General features: G+C 39.2%; 1 protein-coding gene across 38 annotated transcripts in view; it reads left to right on the top strand.

Moving 5' to 3' along the window:
• Nucleotides 1–21,923, top strand: part of EIF4G3 (eukaryotic translation initiation factor 4 gamma 3) — a 359,841-nt gene that overhangs the window by 288,721 nt on the left and 49,197 nt on the right. For all 38 annotated transcript variants that reach the window (XM_021097639.1, XM_021097671.1, XM_021097668.1 and 35 more), the window contains 4 exons: nt 3,854–4,051; nt 17,476–17,622; nt 18,045–18,281; nt 19,955–20,059. In XM_021097639.1, the coding sequence (XP_020953298.1) occupies nt 3,854–4,051; nt 17,476–17,622; nt 18,045–18,281; nt 19,955–20,059 (687 nt within the window). The remainder of the gene's footprint in view (nt 1–3,853; nt 4,052–17,475; nt 17,623–18,044; nt 18,282–19,954; nt 20,060–21,923) is intronic.

The following is a 21,923-nucleotide window of genomic DNA, read 5'->3' as shown; positions in this document are numbered from 1 at the left end:
GGTTAAGAATCTGATGTTGTCACGCCTCTGACTATGTTTGATTCCTGGCCCTGGAACTTTGACATGCAATGAGCATGGCCCCAAAAAAAGGGTCGACAATATAGTTTTTAAATTTAAAGTAGACTGTCTTTTGCCAAGAGAAAACTATTGACATATTTGTACATATTCTAAAACTAGCTGCTTTCAGATATAAAATTTTTAGGGATCAAGCAAAACATTTTATAGGTCTTCAATTTTTATATCATGATTTCATGGTTTTTTACAACCTCATATTTTTACTGAGTAAAATTTACATCTAGTAAAATTTACTTTTTTATGTATAGTTCTTCAAACACACAGTCATATAACAATTAGAATCAATATATGGAACATTTCCATCAGCCCCCCCCAAATTTTTTTGTACAACTTTGTATTCATTCTTTCCTCTCCATGCTTACCTCTGGAAATCAGTGATCTGTTTGTCCATGAAGTATTGCTTTTTTCCAAAATGTCATTTAAATGGAATCATTTTGAATATACTTAGTATTTGCATTTGCTATTCATCCATAATATTACATGTATTATTAGGTTATTCTTTTTTTTAGCTCCCATTAGTATTTTATTGTTTTTATATACCTCAGGTTGTTTTATCCATTCACGGAATAAACAGGTTCCAGGTTTTAGCAATTATGAATAACATTGCTGTGAACATTTCCTTATAGGATTTGTGTGAACATATGTTTTTGTTTCTTTGGGATAAATTCCTGGCTATGGGATCAGTGAGTTGTATGGTAAACATATGTTTATCTTTATTAGAAAATAGTAAACTGGCTTCCAGGATGGTTACTGCGTCATTTTGCATCTCCACTGGCAAGGCATGATAATTCCACATCTTCACCAGCACTTGTTATTTTCTGCTTTACAAATTTTGACCATTTGAGTGGATATGTGGTAATAGCTCATTGTAATTGTAATTTGCATTTCTCAAATGACTAATATGTTGAATAAGCACATCTTTTCATGTGCTTATTTGTCATCTTGGTGTTCTCTTTGGCAAAATTTTGTTTGTCTTTTGACCTGTTTCATTTGTTGGTGTGTTATCTTATCATTGAGCTTTGAGAATTCCTTTTTTGTTTTGTTTTTGCTTTTTAGGACTGTACCCTGCATACGGAGGTTCCCAGGCTAGGGGTTGAATCAGAGCTGCAGCTGCTGGCTTACACCACAGCCACACCAATGCCAGATCCTTAACCCACTGAGCATTGCCGGGGATTGAGCCCACATCCTCATGGATCCTAGTTGGGTTCATTAACTTCTGAGCCATGAAAGGAATTCTGCGAGAATTCTTTTTTATATTCTAGATGTAAATCCTTTTCAAATTTTCACCCAGTCTGTGGTTTGTCTTTTTATTCTTTTAATTGTGTTTTTGCCAAGCAGAGGTTTTTTACTTTGGTGATGCTCAGTTTATCCATTTTTTCCATTCATACGTTGTGCTTTTATCTCATACCTAAAAAAAAAATCCTTACATACAAGAATACAAAGCCTTTGTCCTGTGTTCTCCTCTAGAAGTTTATAGTTTTAGGTTTTACTTTTTTTTTTTTTTTGTCTTTTTGCTATTTCTTTGGGCTGCTCCCGCGGCATATGGAGGTTCCCAGACTAGGGGTCGAATCAGAGCTGTAGCCACTGGCCTACGCCAGAGCCACAGCAACGCAGGATCCGAGCCACGTCTGCAGCCTACACCACAGCTCACGGCAACGCCAGATCATTAACCCACTGAGCAAGGGCAGGGACCGAACCTGCAACCTCATGGTTCCTAGTCGGATTCGTTAACCACTGCGCCACGACGGGAACTCCTAGGTTTTACTTTTTAGTCTGTCCTGTATAGTTTTAATTTTCTGTGTGTGTTCTTTTTTTTTTTTTTTTTTTTTTTTGGTCTTTTTAGGCCCACACCTGAGGCATATGGAAGTTCCCAGGCTAGGGGTCTAATTGGAGCTGCCAGCCTGCATCATAGCCATGGCAACGTGGGATTCAAGCTGTGTCTGCAACCTGACCACAGTTCACAGTAACACTGGATCCTTAACCCACTGAGCGAGGCTAGGATTGAACCAGCATCCTCATGGATGCTAGTTAGGTTCATTACTGCTGAGCCACTACAAGAATTCCCCAGCACCATTTGTTGAAAAGACTGTCCTTTCTCTTTTGAATTTTCTTTGCACCTTTATTGAAAATCAATTCATCATATATATGTGAATCTGTTTCTAGAATTTTCACCCTCTTCCAGTGATCTCTTATGTCTGTCCTCTGCCCAGTACCATACTCTCTTGAGAGAGTAGCTTCATATAGTAAGTGTGAAATTAGGTTGTAGGAGTCTTCCAAATTTTGTTATTTTTCAAAATTGTTTAAGCTATTATTCTAGTTTGTTTTTCCATTTAAATTGTAGAATTATAGAATCAGCTTCCCCCCCCCCCCGCAAGAAAAACCCTACTAGGATTTTTATATTGGTTGTGTTAAATCTGTAGATCACTTTGAAGAAAACAATAATGAATCTTCTAATACATGAACGTGATATAGATCTCTATCTTAGTCCTCCTCCTTGATTTCTTTCATCAGTGTTTCATGCATTTCATCATAGGACTCCTGAGGATATTTTGTTATATTCTTAACTAAATACTTCATGGTTTTGGTGCTGTTGTAAGTTGTACTTTTTGAAAATATAATTTCTGGGATTGTCTGTTGTGGCTTAGTGGGTTAAGTACCTGACATAGTGTCTGTGAGAATTCTGGTTCAATCCCTAGCTTTACTTAGTGGGTTAAGGATCTGGCCTTGCCACAAGCTGAAGCATGGGTTGCAGATGTGGCTGTGGCATAGGCTGCAGCTGAAGCTCTGATTCAACCCCTAGCTGGGGGAACTCCCATATGCTGCAGGTACAGCTGTAAAAAGACAATAGAAAAAAATATATGTAATAAATATTAATTGAATATATGTAATTTCTAGTTTGTTGCTAAAATGTAAAAATAAAATTTATATTTGTACAGTGATTTGTGTTCTATAGGCCTATTGGACTCACTTATTGATTCTAGTGTCTCATTTTGTAGATTCTTTATGATTTTCTGTGGAGACAATCATATCATTTGTGAATAGGGAGTTGTATTTCTTCCTTTACAATCTGTATGGCCTGTAGTTCTTTTTCTTTCATTACTGCCCTGATTAAGACCCCCAGTAAGATTTCGAATAGGAATGCTGAGAACAGACATTTTTGCCTTATTCCCAGTCTTAGGGGGAAAGCATTTATTCATTCACCATTAAGTAGGGTTAACAGTGTCGTTCTTCTAGTTGAGGAAGTTCGCTTCTATTTCTAATTTGATGAGGGTTTCTCTAACGCTATTTTAAAACTCCTGCCTAGTATTTTATACCATTGTTTGTATTATACCGTAATATAGACAAATTCCTATTTTAGGACATTTAAGTCATTTAATATAAAGGGTTATTGATGCAAGTTATGATGGCTAAAATCTTTTTTACCTGTCCTTAAATATCAAAAAATTTCTAAAAGTATAATTGCTGGTTTAAATGGCACCTCACAGTTTTAAGACGTTTAATACACATTGCCAAAATTGCCCTTGGAAATGTACTGAATTATAGTCCCACCACTAAAGTGTGAATATACCTAGTTCCTTGAATTCTCATCAGTAGTGAAAAAGAGGTGGTATAAATTTTTTCTGTTTGTTAAATAGATGGATTTAATTATTTCTGTGCCTAGTTCACAACCTTTGTTAGTAATTTAGGAAATAGCACTTATAAACAAAATATTAATCCTTACGGAAAGCATCATATTGTCAGTTACTATAATGTTCTTTCTCTTTTTTGGTCCTTCTAGGAACTTTTTAGAAAAGTTCGAAGTATCTTAAATAAATTGACACCACAGATGTTCAATCAACTGATGAAGCAAGTGTCAGGACTTACTGTTGACACAGAGGAGCGACTGAAAGGAGTCATTGACCTGGTCTTTGAGAAGGCTATTGACGAACCCAGTTTCTCTGTGGCTTACGCAAACATGTGTCGATGTCTAGTAACGGTAAGAAGAGAGGAAGGAGTAAAACCAGAAATCTCCAAGAGGTATATTCTCCCCTCACTACACATTCTTCCCAGAAGTGTTAATGGGGCAGAGTAAAGGGGAGAATATATTTGTAGCACTTAGTAATCTCATATCCTCGCTGTATAAAATGAATCTTACTTTTACAAATGGAGTTCCCTTACAGCTCAGCACATTGGGGATCAGGTGTTGTCACTGCAGTGGCTTGGGTCACTGCTGTGGTGTGGTTTCAATCCCTGGCCCAGACATTTCCACATGCCACAGGCATGTGCGGGGGGAAAAAATGTACACTCACCTCTGGAGGGGATATGGAGATGAGAATGAAAGAGGCATGAAATGGTTCCAGCCAATGTGAGGAAGATTAAATAAGATTTAAATTATAATTTTTGTTACTGGCAGCTAGTTATTCCTGGGGTGTCATCTACATAAATAAAGCAAATGCTTACATTCACATTTAATTAAATTCAAAATTGAACAACATGTAGGTTCTAATTCTAGCCTTGGTAAAAGTGATAGGATAGTTGTGGTCATAAAGGGTTCAAAACTGATGATACTCTCTTAGAAACTATTAGATTTCTTTCTCTTTACATTGTCCACAGCCGTTTAATCTCCACAGCCTGTCAAAACTAGGGCAAGAAAGAATGGGAGATCAAAGAGATTCTGGTTAGTGTTCACTGCCCTCTATTCTGCAGTCATAAAACTGCCAGTACCATCTGTGTTTTCTCTGCCTGTTACTGTTACCAAGGTACTTGTATCAGAACTGTGTGTCCTTTAACATTTGAGTTTTTTCCTCAATTATCACAACATCACAACTTTGTCTTTGTGCCTTACTATGAAAATGCAAATACTGTCATTCTACCAGTATTTCGAGTACCTGTGTCAAAAGTAGGTAAGTCTTTTGGGGATGAAAAAGGTACATCTTCTGCCTTTAAGGAACTAAAAATCTGATTTGGAAAAAAGCAGCATTAACAAGAAAAAAAATCACTTATAAAATATTCAGTGATAATGCAGTCTGTTGCTGTCTGAATGGTAGTTTAGCCTGAAAAATCAAGTTGGAGGAAAAACAAATTACTGTACTCATGGAAGCATAGCAAACTTTTATGAAGCAAATAGAGTTTTGAGTTCAGCCTGGGAAGGAAGGGAGTAGGGAGTACACGTATAGAGAAGGAAGAACATATTCCAGGCAGGCACAGATCTGAGCCAGCAAAATGGCATAATGGTTCCAAATGCTGGCTTTGGAGTCTCTAGGTTTAAAATTTGAACTTTACAATTTAAATTCAAACAGGAACTCTGCCATTTGCTGACTTTATAGCCTCAGAATAGTTACATAACTTCCTTAGGCCTCATTTTTTAATCCATAAAATAAGATTAATTCATACAATTTAAGGTTATTGTAATGATAAAATTAATTAAAATAAATGAGATTGCATATGTAAAGCCCTATCTCAAGTATTTGGCCCGTAGTAAGCCCTACATGACTTAAACTAAATTGGTGGTGGAAAAGATGGTGAAGGTATTAAAATGCTGAATATAAAATGAGAATGATTTAATAAAAGAAACCATCTATTTAGCACCTGCTAGGTTGCAATATGGGTAGGTGTTTTATATATATTATTTTAACGGTTATTATAATCATGAAAGGTCAGTATTATTAGCCCCACTTTATTTTATAAGACACTGAGGCATTTAAAAGGATAAATAACTTCCTCAAAGTCACATAACTAGTAAGTGGCAGTGCTAGAACTCAAATTTAGAATTACGTAACTCATTCACTTGTCATATTGCCTTCGAACATACCAGAGTCATCTGAAAGCAAACTGATTCCACAGCTCATGCTTCTGACTTTCATTATGACATCCTATAGTCAGAAATTAGAACTAAGACTAGATCCCAGGTTGTCTGGCTCATATTTTTGTACCCCCTACTAATTTTGGATTTAATGCTCCAAGCAGTGAAAGGTTGTTAACATTTTGGGTTTTATTGTTTTGGTTTGTTTTGTCTTTTGTCTTTTTTAAGGCCGAACCTTTGGGATGTGGAGGTTCCCAGGCTAGGGGTCTAATCAGAGCTACAGCTGCTGACCTACGCCAGAGCCACAGCAACGTGGGATCCGAGCTGCATCTTCGACCTACATCACAGCTCATGGCAACACCAGATCCTTAACCCACTGAACGAGGCCAGGGATCGAACCTACAACCTCATGGTTCCTAGTTGGGTTTGTTAACCACTGAGCCATGATGGGAACTCCCCCGAAGAGTGTTTTTGATGAGAAGTCCTGGTAATAATACAAGTTGGATTGGAACAGGAAGAAGTCGGGATAAGCCAACCACTTATGTGACTCTATAATAAGATTTAAAAAATTTAATTGGATTATTTTGACTCTTTTATAATAAGATTTTTAAAACTTTATTGGATTATTTTAAATTATAAAATAAAAACTTATTGAAATAAGTCAAACAAAAGAAGGATATACACAGAAAAAATCAATACTCTTCACTTACAGCCCCAGCCAGTTAAGCTTCTTTTCCTTCCAAGGCAATCAGTGTGAATGGTTTGGATGTATCCTTCCATAATATCCTTTATATTCATAAAATCATATAAGAACATTTACATATTGAGTTCCTGCTGTGGTTCAGTGGGATTGGTAGCATCTTTGGGGTGCTGGGACGCAGGTTCAGTCCCCAGCCGGGCACAGTGGGTTTAAGATCCAGCTTTGCTGCAGCTGTGGCATAGGTTGCAACCAAGGCTCAGATCTGTTCCTTGGCCTGGGATCTCCATATGTTGCAGGGTAGCCAAAAAAGAAAACAAACAAAATATCCATATGTTTAATGAGGATATTTCTAAATTTTGCTTTAATTGTATTATATCATTAGTTTGTATTTTGCTTTTTTTTTTTTCCCCACTTTTCAGCCTTCTCTAGGTCATTACACATAGGTTTTACTCATACCTTTTTAGTAGTTGCAAAATATCCCATTACACACGTACACATATAAACTTTCTAAACGTTTTCCTCTCTTCTGCCTCTGCACCCCACCCCCACCCCCATGTTGTTTCTAGTGGTCTCTTTTCTAATTTTTTTTTTTTTTTAAACCACAGGCAGTGCTGCAGAAAACAACTGAGTACATTTATCCTTACATAGTGAAACTTCTACTTCTTTAGCATATGTTCCCTCAAAGTTATATATCAAAGGATATATGTTTTTAAACTTTTTTAAGTATTATAAAAATACTTGTAGTTTGGGAAAAGAAAAATCACTCATTTGTAGTTTTTGTCAAATTAATGATGAAAATACCTAATGGTTGATTTTAAGCTCCCAGCAGTTTGATGGTTGACTCACAAAATCCTATTTGACAATTGTTCTCATGAGCTGGGATGAACCAGTTTTAGCACACCACTACAACTTTTATACAGAAAAGTATACAAGCCATTAGTCTATATAACTCCTTGTATATCAGCAAAATGAACACACCTACCACTCTATCTGGAAATACAATTGAACCTTTCCTTCTTCCTTAAAGGTAACCACTGTCCTTTTGTTCTGACACCATAGCTGACTTACTTTTGAGATACTGAAGTAAAAGAGTGGTAGTGGGGATAGAGTCATAGATTTCTAATACAAGCCAAACATAAAAATCAAACAACCATAAAAATAATGAAAATCTGAATATGAAAAGCTAATCTTTTAAGAGAAAAGTGAGACTATTTTCATGAACTTTGGGGAAACTTTTCTTCAGCAATCAAAATGAATAATCTGTAAAAGAGAAAAATATCAAATTTGGCTGTTTAAATTTACAACTCCTGGTGCAGCAATCCATGCCATGAATAAAATAAAAAGATAAAGCCACAGCCTGAGAGAATCTATTTGAAATACAAACAGCTGCCAGAATATTAGATTCCAGAATTAAGGAGGGAAAAAAATCCCAATTAAAAAATGGGCAACTCATAGAAATGAAAATCCATTGGCTCATAAACTTAAGATAATGAAGGGTTATTCATTAGGGAAATGACAAGATAAAATACAGTCTGTATAAGTCACACCCATAACAGTGAGAAAATGAAAAGAAACCTTTTTAAAGTGTTGACAGTGGAGTTCCTGTCATGGCTCAGCAGTTAATGAACCTGACTAGCATCCATGAGGACACGGGTTCAGTCCCTGGCCTCTTTCAGTGGGTTAAGGATCCAGCATTGCCGTGAACTGTGGTGTAGGTTACAGACACAGCTCAGATCCTTCATTGCTGTGGTTGTGGCCTAGGCCAGCAGCTACAGCTCCCATTAGACCCCTAGCCTGAGAACCTCCATACGTCATGGGTGCGGCCTCAAAAAGACAAAATAAATAAAGTGTTGTGGCTCAGCAGGTTACGAACCTGACTAGTATCCATGAGGATATGGCTCAATCGTTGGCCTCACTCGGTGGGTTCAGGATCCAACACTGCTGTGAGCTGTGGTATAGGTCACCAACATAGCTTGGGTCCTGTTGCTGTAAGTGTAGTGTAGGCTAGCAGGTGCAGCTCTGATTCAACCCCTAGCCTGGGAACCTCATATGCTGCAGGTGTGGCCCTAAAATAAATTTTTTTAAAAATGCATAAAGTATTGACAAGATGAATATAATCACTTTGGAGGATAATTGGACAACAGTGGTGAAGATGTTCTTACACTATTCCACAGTAACTTCACTTCTTGATACATGCCCCACAGTAATTCCCAGTTGTAGGCAAGGAATCATATACCAGATGTTTCTTTATGTATTGATTTTAATAGTGAACAGTGGGAGACAATGGTTTTAAGCCTAAATAAGACAGTAAGAATATGCCATAATTTATTTGGTCAGTGGCTTTGAATAATAACATATCTACACAGCAGTTAAAGTTAATGACATAATGCTAAACGTATCAGCATAGATCAGCCTCAAAAACAGTACTGAATTAATGGTATAATACTATCTAATAAAGTTTTTTGGGTTTTTTTTTTTTTTTAAGGGCCGCACCCACGGCATATGGAAGTTCCCAGACTAAGGGTCAAATTGGAGCTACAGCCGCAGGCCTGCAACCTACACCACAGCTCATGGCAAAGCCTCAACCCACTGAGGCCAGGGATCAAACCCGCAACCTCATGGTTCCTAGTCGGATTCGTTTCCATTGCACCACAAAGGGAACTCCTAACAAAGTTTTAATTATGCAAATCAAAATTATTATTCATTATATCTTTATAATCATTATACAAATTGGAAATACAGAAACATCTAATTCAAGGTAAGAGGAAGAAGGAAATTGGATTAAGGAAAAGTATTATGCCTTCTGATATTGGCAGGTTAGGTAATTCGGAGCACCCCTCCATGGAAAACAGTTAGAAAAGCTGGTCATAATATTTAAAAAAAAAAAATCTTGAAGTTATCAGAGAGCTAAAAGTCAGTAAAGAATTACTGAGATCCTTGGTGTTCCCGTCGTGGCGCAGTGGTTGACGAATCTGACTAGGAACCATGAGGTTTCGGGTTCGATCCCTGCCCTTGCTCAGTGGGTTAACAATCCGGCGTTGCCGTGAGCTGTGGTGTAGGTTGCAGACGTGGCTCGGATCCTGCGTTGCTGTGACTCTGGCATAGGCCGGTGGCTACATCTCCAATTGGACCCCTAGTCTGGGAACCTCCATATGCCGCGGGAGTGCCCAAAGAAATAGCAAAAAGACAAAAAAAAAAAAAAGAATTACTGAGATCCTAGAAAATAGAAATCCAAGGAAAAGTGAGATATTTGGGAAAAACTTCCCCCTAGAAGAGGCAACTAAAAGTCTCGAACCACTTTTCATAGACTTTTCTTGGCCTAGGGAAACAAAAGTTGGGATGAGGGTCCACCAAAAGGACTAGTGGAAGAGGCTCTAGCAAATCCTCCCATACTTTTGGTTGGGATCCCAAAGGATGAGATGCTTGACACAAGGGGACACCAGAAGGTGACCTGCTCTCACAGGGACTGTAGCTCAGTATCAAATCATCTCAGTCCTTGAATTTGGATTATAGTGATTTCATAGTGTTAGTGCCCCTAGGTACCTGCAAGAAGCAAGCAGAGATCTTGTGGAGTCTGTCGTACTTGAGATTATTTCCTTGAAAAGTTTTTCAAATAAAATGTATAGCACGTAATTAAAAATAATTGGGTGGCACAGAATTGTAAATCAACTATACTTTAATAAAAACTAAAAATAAAAAATAATTAGGCACACAAGGGGAAAAGATAGCATGAATGAGAACCAGCAACAAGCAGATGTCCTACATGGCCATGCTCCAGATACTGGCTTTATCAGGCACAGATGTTGAATGACTATGCTTATTCTGTTCAGGGTGATAAAGATAGATTGAAATTTTCATTAGAGAATGAGAAAGTATGAAAAAGGCCAAATAGAAATTCCAGAAGAACTGAATATTAAAATAATACTGAATACTGAATAATAAAATTTAGAACTCAGTGGATGGATTTAATAGCAGATAAGACATAGCTAAAGAAAAGAATTATGAACTGGAAGATAGGTCTGTAGAATCCAAGTTGAAGAATGAAAAATACATGGAGGGTAAAAGATGGGGAGGATTTAATATGATCAAGCTTTGGAGTCCAAGGAGGAGAGAGAATAGACTGGAAAAAAGCAGTAGTTGAAGAGAAAGGCTGAATACTTTTCATAACTGGGATGTTAAAGCCACAGATTCAGAAGATTTCCTACAAACCCTAAGCCTGAATTTTTTTTTAAAGGATGAAAATAAAGCTCTTACAACTAGTCATAGTAAAGCAAATTACAAAGAAGAAAAAGATAATAAAAAGAACGCTAATTTATATGCAAGTTTCTTAATCAGGACACAAAAGTCACCATACGCAAAAGAAAAGATTGGTAAATTGGACTACATTATAATTAGCTTTTTCATCAAAAAATTTGTTATGAAGTGAAAATATAAGCCACATATTAGGAGAAGAAAATTGCAATACACAAATCCAATAAAGGACTTACAGGTTTAAAAGAAATAGAAATCAGTAAGAAAATAACTTAAGTTTTATTTGTTTTTTGTCTTTTTAGGGCCACACCTATGCAGTATGGAAGTTCCCAGGCTAGGGGTCAGTTCAGAGCTGCAGCTGCTGGCCTATGCCAGAGCCACAGCAGTGCAGGATCCGAGCCACGTCTGCTACCTACACCTGGCTCGCAGCAATGCCAAATCCTTAATGCCCTGAGTGGGGCCAGGGATCAAACCCACATCCTCATGCATGCTAGTCGGGTTCATTACCACTGAGCCACAGTGGGGACTCTATAAAATAACTCACGTTTTTAAATAGGCAAGAGACTTACACAGACGCTTCACCGAAAAGGTTATCCAAATGTGAAAAAATTCATTAACTAGATAAAAAATCATGCAGTGACACCAGATTGCTAAATTTACCAGGAGTTTGCAAATATGGCCTGTGAGAAGGTTGCAGATAGGTCTCCAATTCGAGCCCTAGTCCAGGAACTTCCATGTGCTGCAGGTGTGGCCGTAAAAAGGAAAAAAAAAATAGTGTGTAGGTTGAGAAACCTGGTCTAGATTGTTGAGATTTTAAGATTTAGGAGAATAGATCCCCCCAAAAAAAAAAAAATTTCCTATCATAGCACAGTGGAAACGAATCCAACTAGGAACCATGAGGTTGCAGGTTTGATCCCTGGCCTCGCTCAGTGGGTTAGGGATCTGGTGTTGCCATGAGCTGTGGTGTAGGTCACAGACACAGCCTGGATCTGGCATTGCTGTGGTAAAGGCTGGTGGCTACAGCTCCAATTAGACCCCTAGCCTGGGAACCTCCATATGCCACAAGTGTGGCCCCAAAAATACCAAAAATTTAAAAAAAAAAAATTTTAGGAGAATGCTTGTTTTCATTATTCAGAGCAGTTTTTAAACCTTTTTTTCTGTCTCTTTTGTCATTCACCTGGATCACACACCTCAATTTAAAACCTCTTTTAAATTTTACTTTGCAGTGATTATCTAAGAGAGGGCTTGGAGAATACAGTTATATTGTGTGTCAGTTATCCATGACATATTAAAGGGCAGGCCTTTAAAAAAGGAATTCTTTAGATTTACAGAGAAAATTGATACAATAGTTTTGGTTTTACCAAGTTTCTCTGCATACGCCATATATATTATGCATATAGACACACTTATTTATACATATACACAGCTGCCTCCCTCTGCTAAGTGAAACCTCTGGCACATAAAGCTTAAGGACCTCAGACAAGATGGTGAACTGTGCCTCTGGAGTAGGCTGCTGCTTCTACTGGTTCAACTAGGAATGACCAAAGAGACTTCCTTCACAAATTGCAGGATATTTAACTAGAACTCAGTACTTCTCTTAGGAGGAGGAGAACATCAATTCAGAGTGGCAAATGAAAAAGAGTAAATAAGAGAAATTGCTGTCCTATATCTAAATCTATACTTAAAATATTTTTAACTGGATTAATAGTTTAAATGTCGGTGCTTTTATTTTAATCAAAATTTAAAGAAAATCCCCATCTCAGAATCCCATTAGAATGTGAGCTCCTAAGGGCAAGGACTTTGCTGGTTTTTTTTTTTTTTTCTCACTGTTGAATTCCTAGTGCCTGGAACAGTTCCTGGCACATGTGTTTTGAGTGAGCGGGTAAATGCATGAGTGAAAGAAGAACAACTTGACTTTATTTTACTCTCGAAGACAGTACTTTTGCTACCTTTTAATCTCTGCTGTGGCGGGCAAACATACCTCGGCTATAAAAATGGCACTAAGGTAGATTTTTGGACATTCTGTGTTCTTTTAATGCCAAATCCAGAACTTTGAATCTTGTCACTTTTTAAGTGCTTTAAAGCAAGATGTAAAAAGAATGATAGGACTAATTCCAAGAAGAGACACTAAGAGAACAAGGGTGACACAGTTAAATCTCTTCAGAAATAAAGCCTGGAATTATAGACATGAGAAGCTGGCCTTAGGCAAATACAGCAAGTGGCTGGATCAGCTGGAGGAGGAGGGATGTGCCACACTGATGAAAGATGAAAAATGTTTTGAAGAAAAGATCGACGAGAAATGACTTACCCTTTTTTAACTTGACCACCTCCTTTTCAATCTTGTGGGCATCCCTCAGCGCCGTATACCTTTTCACATGTATCTGATAGAGCTGCATTTTGATAGACATGTTAGTACATACAGACTATGTTATGTTCAGTTTTAGGTGGGGATTTACTAGGGTCAGAATATAACCACCGGTAAATGGTAATATGTCACCATGGATCCATGAGTTACAGTCAGTCAATTAATTTATTGCTGTTCACTTCACATTTTAATTTGAGGGCCTCACTTGTTAATAGTATAGTAGTCATTCCAAATACTTTACCTCAGACCAGAACATTCTTTGAGCAAAATGGCTACTGGTCCACAGGTTATGGACCTTTATGTTCTGGGACAGCACTGAAAGTCCTAAACAGGCCAAGCAAGGCCAGGGCTTGTCCTTCTGTTTCTGTCTCCTATTTGACTACTGTTATATACAGCTGACAGCCCTTGATGGTTCTCAGGGAGTTTGGTCATTTTAGGAATAAGAAGTATCTACCCTCAACACTAACAAATATATTAGCAGTGCAAGTCCTGCTGCTTTAAGAAAATGACTACTTGATGCTGACAACATTCATATCAAGATTGCTGCCTGACCTCACCACAGTGTGAGAGGAACACTGTTAGTTTAAAGTGTAATGTAATGTCACGCAGTGTTTACTGTCGTGTAAAAAAGAAAAGGTGGTTGCTCTCCAACAAATCTAGCTTGCTAAGCAGTCTTAGCTATAAAATATTCCCCCTTGACTCCCTCACTTCCTGACAAGTTATCTCCCAAAAAACCCATTTGAAACATATATATAGCTTAGTTTCAATCACAGACTGCTGATAGATGAAAATTATAGTTGTCTAGAGAGATCTTTTTCTCACTGTTGCGTATCACCTTTCCTTTTTGCTATTAGCCATGATCACATCTGCAGGCATCTACCTTGTTTACTGTTATGGACTGAGTATTTGTCTCCCCCTAAATTCATAGGTTGAAGCTCTAACCCTCAGTGTGATGGTGTTACAAAATGGAGGCTTGGGGAGTAATTAGCTTTAGATAAGGTCATAAGGGTGGGACCCCAGTGGTGGAATTAGTGCCTTTATGAGAAGAGGAAGAGTCCTTAGAGCTTCCTTTCTGCCATATGCGGATAGAGGAGAAGACAAATGTCTGCAAACCAGGAGGAGAGTTCTTCTCCAAGAACCCCATCTGGCACATCGACCTTAGACTTCCAACCTCTAGAACTGTGAGAAATAAATGTCTGTTATTTAAGCCACCAGTCTTATTTTGTTATAGCAAGCCCACCCATCTAAGACACCCACTCTTCATGTTCTGTTCTAAGTAACCAATTTTACTGCGTTTCTGACCAGTCATTGTTCAGCTGACAACACATGCTGACTTAATAATGTCATACTCCTGTAGAATTTAACATCTCCTAGGAAGGAGTTCTCAGAGGATATATTCTCCCTAGCCTATTTTCATATTTCCGCAGCCCTCTTACCCATCCCCAGAAGACGTGAAGATCACGTTCCAAAACAGGTCTTTAGGGGGTGGTTTAGCTAAGCATTCGTTCCTTTAGAGACACATGTACTTGCAGATTTGTGGCCATTCAGCTGGTTGTTTGGTTTTATTTGTTTCATGTGAATATACCTAAAAAGCATATGTACAATCACATGTTCCTTATGTCCTATACATATGAAATGTCCCATGCCCATCATTTTTGCACAGCAGATACTCAGTATTCTTGCCTTTTGTGGTTCTCTTCCTAATTGCTCTGTGAACTAACTTAAATACTTTCTTTGATGTCTGCGTTATTATAATATAGGTTTCTCTCTCTCTCTCTCTCTTTTTTTTTTTTTTTTTTGTCTTTTTGCCATTTTCTTGGGCCGCTCTCACAGCACATGGAGGTTCCCAGGCTAGGGGTCTAATTGGAGTTGTAGCCACTGGCCTACGCCAGAGCCACAGCAATGCGGGATCCGAGCCATGTCTACAGTTGACACCACAGCTCACAGCAACGCCAGATCGTTAACCCACTGAGCAAGGCCAGGGATCAAACCCACAGCCTCATGGTCCCTAGTCAGATTTGTTAACCACAGCGCCATGACGGGAACTCCCACGGTTTCTCTTAATCTTTACTAATGAACATGTGAAATATAGCTCCATTCATTTATTGGACTCTTCACTATGTGCTGGCCACTATTATTTGTTTTACATAGACTATCTCAGTTAATCCTTCACACAGTCCTAAGAGATAGATGTTATCCTCATTTTAGAAAGAAAAGGTTTGGTAAAGCTAAGTAATTTGGCGAAAGTCACATGGCAGAACTGTGATTGTGACTATCTCCCAAAGCTCCTGTTTCAACAGCTACTTTATAATGGCCCTCAATCTGTAATCATTGGAATGCCTCCTTTTGCAGATGTAGGGACTAAGGCTTAATGAGGTAACTTGCTCACATTTACATATTGATTAGTTATGGGGCTGGGATTCAAACCCTGATTTTATGGCTCAAAATTCCAGTGCTCTTTCAATTTCAGTGTTCCAAATATCTCAGGTAAACTGTGTTTTTTCAAAAGTCATCTAGAGGCACAACCAGCCCTGTAGAGGATACAATACATTTATATGACAGGGATATGTATCTTTTCTATACAAAACTTAAAACACCTTACCCATTGAAACATGCATACACCTCTTATAGAATGCAAACCTATTTCATTGGATGCTTAAAGCTGCAATCTAGGTTAGACACTGTGATTGTCTCTCCCTTGTTTTGGATGGTGCAACAAGCTTAGGTTAGAGTTGCTTTTGTTTAAAATCAAGAAAGGAAATATTGATCTTGAACCCAGCTCTTTCAACATAGCCTAATGAAACACTTAGCCCTTGGTTGATAAGAACTAGACTGGTTGAGTGGTCTTTCCTGTCTCATTGGGAACATGTTGGAGGGTGTGCCATCAGTTCTTGCACATAGACCTATCGTATCATAGTCTTCAGTTCTGAAGAAGTTTCTCCAGCCACTCAGTCTCAATCAGCAGCTGTCAAAGTCCATTCTGGTTGATAACATTAACCCCTTTATGAGTATAAATACAGTGCATCCCTTTTTTTTTTTTTTTTTACCAATTTCTTCCATTAAATCTAGGGCAGGGATGTGCATTTCAGAACTTGGGGACCTCCTTTGTGATTCTAGAAAAATATTTTGCCATCTTATATACGGTGGCTGTTCAAAATGGTACTCAAGGGACCTTGTCTGTAAAATAGAATATTTTAGCCAATCACTGCTCCAGTCCACTGTCTTTATATTCTAAATAAGAACATCTCTGTGTTTGGTTATAAGTAATCTTGAAGATATGAGCTGTTGGGAGTTACTAGAAAGCAATTATTACTGGATTTGAATGGAAAAATCATAAGCATCTTGCCTATAGGTGGCCATCCTCCATTCTGAGTCTTTCTGTTTATCAAAAGAATGTTTCTAAAGTGGGCATTTATTAGACTGAACTATTAGAGAAGTAGTGTTTTCTTTTGGCACAGAAGAAATAATCAATAAACATAGTATATTTATAGTCAAGGTAAATACTAGCATTACAGTGTTATGCCATCTCCCTTGGGAAAAGATGTCTGGAAAAAGCCTCAAATGTGTCCCCCCCTTGTGCTTTTTTTTTTTCTTTTCTTTGTCTTTTTAGGGACATATCCATGGCACATGGAGGCTCCCAGACTAGGGGTCCAATTGGAGCTGCAGCCACCAGCCTACGCCACAGCCATAGCAACGCCGGATCCAAGCTGTGTCTGTGACCTACACCACAGCTCACGGCAACACCAGATCCTTAACTCACTGAGCGAGGCCAGGGATCAAACCTGCGTCTGCATAGGTACTAGTTGGGTTCGTTAACCACTGAGCTATGACAGGAACTCCTCCCCTTTGTGCTTTTTTCCACAATAAAGATCTCACCTCCAACAGTTTTCCTAGGGTCATGAAATTCCCCCATACTTTATTTTATTTTCATTTATTCCTTTAAACCAAAGTGCCTACACTGGTAGTAAGAAAAATAAAAGTAATAACCCTTCAGTTTTAAAAAAGTCTAGAGAGTACAAATCATAGTTGTAATAATATTACATTCAAAGGCATCTAGAGGCATAATCAGCTGTAGAGGATACAGTACATTTATACAACGTTTATCTTTTCTGTATAAAACTTAAAACATCTTAACCATTGAAACATGAAATTCCTGAAGCTATATTTCATACCTCTTACAGAGTGCTTACCTGTAGTTCAGTCAGCATTATTTTGCACAATAAAGAAAATAGGTATTTTGAGAAAATCATTGAATTTCTTTAAGTAATCTTGCTGCTTTTGCGTTTTCCCATCTGGATGCAGCTGAAAGTACCCATGGCAGACAAGCCTGGTAACACAGTGAATTTCCGGAAGCTGCTACTGAACCGTTGCCAGAAGGAGTTTGAAAAAGATAAAGCTGATGATGATGTCTTCGAAAAGAAGCAGAAAGAACTCGAGGCTGCCAGTGCTGTAAGTATTTTCACAGAAAGACAGTGTTATTAAATAGATTTTTCACAAAGCTTCTTACAACATCTTCTTACTACTTCAGCAGGTGCCTGTGGCCTTTTCTTCATGTGGAAATAACTTTATTGATGTTTAGAGGCAGCTTTGTTCCTTTTAGTGCCACATGTTAGAGCAACTCAACCTTTTAAGTTAGGGATTCAGAACCTAGATTTCAGAGAGGTCACTGAATTCGAGAAATCGCCTGAAATAGGTGCAGACTTTTGGGTGTATTTCATTTTCTGAGTAGGCCTGTAGCTGCTGTCATAATCTCAGAGTGTGTCCCTGATGCCTGGAAAGGTAGAGACCATGACTCTCTATGCGTGTTTTTAGCCTTTATTTTGCATACTGTTTTTATCATCAAGATTCTGTTACTCTTCCTTATGCAACAGCCAGAGGAGAGGACAAGGCTTCATGATGAACTGGAAGAAGCTAAGGATAAAGCCCGGCGGAGATCCATTGGTAACATCAAGTTTATTGGGGAGCTCTTCAAACTGAAAATGCTGACTGAAGCCATCATGCATGACTGTGTGGTAAAGCTGCTAAAGAACCATGATGAAGAATCCCTCGAGTGCCTGTGTCGCCTACTCACCACAATTGGCAAAGACCTGGACTTTGAGAAAGCCAAGGTGAAAACCCCAAATCCCAGAAACCTCCAGCAGGGACTCTGTCAGTTGCAGAAGAAGGAGACTGTCAGCAGCAGTGTCCCTATTTCCCCCGCCGTCTCAGCCTCCTGTTTGTCTTCTTTCATCCTTCTCACTGTCAGTGTTGGGCCATCATGCTTCTACCATATCTTCAGTAAAGTCAGACGTGAAGAGGGCCCCAAATTGTGTAAAAGCCAGTTCACAAATGGTTCAGAGTATCTGTCCCTTGTCCTTTTTCTGCATGACTATCTCACATATCATTTTGTATGTATAGGTAGAGTAAGTTGGCAGAAATTCTGGAGAGAAAAGCTACTAAGGGCCAGGACCGAGAATGAGAAAGAAATGAAGAAGACCCAGTAGCTTTTTTTTTTTTGGTCTGTTTGGGGCCGCATCTGAAGTATATGGAAGTTCCCAGGCTAAGGGTCCATTCGGAGCTGTAGCTGTCAGCCTACAGCACAGCCACAGCAACATGGGATCCAAGCTTCATCTGTAACCTACACCACAGCTCATGGCAATGCCAGATCCTTAACCCACCGATTGAGGCCAGGGGTCGAACATGCATCCTCATGGGTACTAGTCACATTCATTACCACTGAGCCACAACAGGAACTCCCAGGTAGCCTTCTTAAGTTTATGCTCTAGTTAATGACAGACGTATAAAACTATAATAAATCACTAGAGTTCTCTTATGGCGCAGTGCGTTGGGAAGCTGGCATTGTCACTAGATCAGATTGGGTCACTGCTATGGCTTGGGTGTGATTCCTGGCCTGGGAACTTCCACCTGCCACAGCCAAAAAAAAGAAATCATTAAAAATAATATAATTCAAACATAACATGGTACTCCCCAAATAAGGGGTAGGGAAGTTAGAAATCCATCAAAGAAATGTCACAAATGCTTCCTAACATCAAAATCCACTAGGATTATGTTTGGCTGTGAAAGAAAACCACAAATATCAATGTTTTATATAAGATTGAGGTTTATTTTTCACTCTCGTAAATGAATTTCACAGATAAGTCTGAGGCTGGTCTGATGGCTAAATATCAGTTCCTCCAGCTTAAATTCAGTCATCCCTAAGGTGTAGCCCTTGTCCTTCCTCATCTCACAGTAGAGAATGTTGGAAAGGGGCAAAGGACATAGTCACCCCTCTCTTAAGATTCCAGGGAGGTACAGTATGACATTTCCATTTATATTCTGTTGGACCTAGAATTAGTCACATGCCCATGGCCAGGTGCCTAGAATATGTAGCCTTTATTTTGGATGCCACGTTCAATTAAAAATTCCATCACGTTGCCTTTTGACTCTAAGTTGTACTCCTAGGTCCTTTTAAAGTTCTGCATGAGGAATTTGTAGCTCAGTGGAAACAAACCTGACTAGCATCCATGAAGATGCAGGTTCATTCCCTGGCCTTGTTCAGTGGGTTAAGGATCTAGCATTGCTGTGAGCTGTGGTGTGGGTTGTAGACACGGCTCAGATCTGGCATTGCTGTGGCTGTGGCATAGGCTGGCAGCTGCAACTCTGATTCAGCCCTTAGCCTGGGAATTGCCATATGCCTCAGGTATGGCCCTAAAAAGCAAAAATAGTAATAAAATAATATTCTACATGGTAAATCTACATTCGAATTCCTCAGCCAGGAATACTAATGATTTTGCTCTTTCAGCCACGTATGGACCAATATTTTAATCAGATGGAGAAAATTGTGAAAGAAAGAAAAACCTCATCTAGGATTCGATTCATGCTTCAGGATGTGATAGACCTAAGGCTGGTAAGTAGAAAAATAAGCCTACCACTCTCGTCTCTTTTTCATAAGTTGGCTATGAGGAATGTCCTAGTAATTACATGTATAATAACTTTTTTTTTCTTTAGGACCGTACATGCGGCACGTGGAAATTCCCCGGCTAGGGGTTGAATCAGAGCTACAGCTACCAGCCACAACCACAGCCACAGTCACAGCAACATGGGATCCCAGCTGCATCTGCAACCTACACCACAGCTCACAGTAATGCCAGATCCTTAACCCACTGAGTGAGGCCAGGGGTAGAACTCACGTCATCATTGGTGCTAGTTGTATTCCTTACCCCTGAGCCACCATGGAAACTGCCTGCACACATGTGTGATAACTTAATGCTTTTGCTGCATGACTCTCAGAACTTGAGATGGCAAATTTTCATGAGAGAGCTGTGTGAGAGGACCAAGGGCATACATACCTACCTGTCTGTTACTTGTTTCTCCTTTTGTTTTTTTGTTTTTGTTTTTTTTGTCTTTTTGCTATTTCTTGGGCCGTTCCCGCAGCATATGGAGGTTCCTGGGCTAGGGGTCTAATTGGAGCTGTAGCCACCGGCCTATGCCAGAGCCACAGCAACGCGGGATCTGAGCCGCGTCTGCAACCTACACCACAGCTCACGGCAACGCCGGATCATTAACCCACTGAGCAAGGGCAGGGACCAAACCCGCAACCTCATGGTTCCTAGTCGGATTCGTTAACCACTGCGCCACGACGGGAACTCCTTGTTTCTCCTCTTTATTCTGATTATCAAACCACATTGCAGTTTTGAAATCAGCCATTCTGAATTCAAACTGTGGTCAATAAAATTAGTCTTAAAGAGCTAATCAAGGAGCCTCATCTTCACAATGAATACATTTAACTTCCCTGAGCCTTACATTTTAGTCTTTAAAAAGGGGGTGTTGTTGTTCCTGTCTTGGCGCAGCAGAAACGAATCCGACTAGGACCCATGAGGTTTCGGGTTCGATCCCTGGCCTCGCTCAGTGGGTTAAGGATTGGGTGTTGCTGTGAGCTGTGGTATAGGTCACAGACGTGGCTTGGCTCTGGTGTTGCTGTGGCTCTGGTGTAGGCCAGCGGCAACAGCTCTGATTAGACCCCTAGCCTGGGAACCTCCATATGCCGCGGGTGTGGCCCTAAAAAGACAAAAGACAAAAAAATAATAAAATGGGGATGTTGCTTACTCTGGAGATATGATATAAAGATTCAGTGAGATAATTATGTAAAGTACCCAACTCAAAAGATGTTTTCTTTTTTAATGTTTTTCTTGTATACCCTCTTGTTCTACTGCCTTTTTTTTTTTTTTTTTCTCATTTCTCATACCAGGTACGGTTTATATACCACTACCACCTCTTTTCCCTTTTCCTGTTTTAACTGCCATAGGAATGCTGCAGCTGACCCTCAGCTAGAGAAAGTGAAATTAGGTCCCACCTATTCCCTGCCCTGCACCCAGACAGACAGTATGATGATGGTTCTTTATATTGCTAAGCTGAGGTGTGACTCAGGATCCTTCTTCTTAATACCACCACTGCCAGCTGATCTGAATTTAAATGCTGATTTAAAGCTATCTGCTATTCTTGCCTCAAGCTAATATTAATAAATATTAAAAACTTCTCCACCACCACCCATGCCTTCACCCACTTGTATTTATATCAGATGTGGAGATTACAGCTGGGTAGGGAAGGAAAGGGAGAAGTATAACTATAAGGAGACAGCCTGTTTTGTCCTCAATAGAGAGGATGACTAAAGGGTAGAGGGTGTGGCACTCTGTATAGAAACCAGAACCTTCATATAGGAGGACAAAAAGTGCTAGTCATCCTTGATTTAGAACTGCAGTGGAGTTTGCTGT

This window comes from Sus scrofa, chromosome 6, assembly GCF_000003025.6.
Source record: "Sus scrofa isolate TJ Tabasco breed Duroc chromosome 6, Sscrofa11.1, whole genome shotgun sequence".
Taxonomy (NCBI): Eukaryota; Metazoa; Chordata; class Mammalia; order Artiodactyla; family Suidae; genus Sus; species Sus scrofa.
The sequence above is the reverse complement of the archived record's forward strand: the minus strand, read 5'-3'. Positions and strand labels throughout refer to the sequence as shown.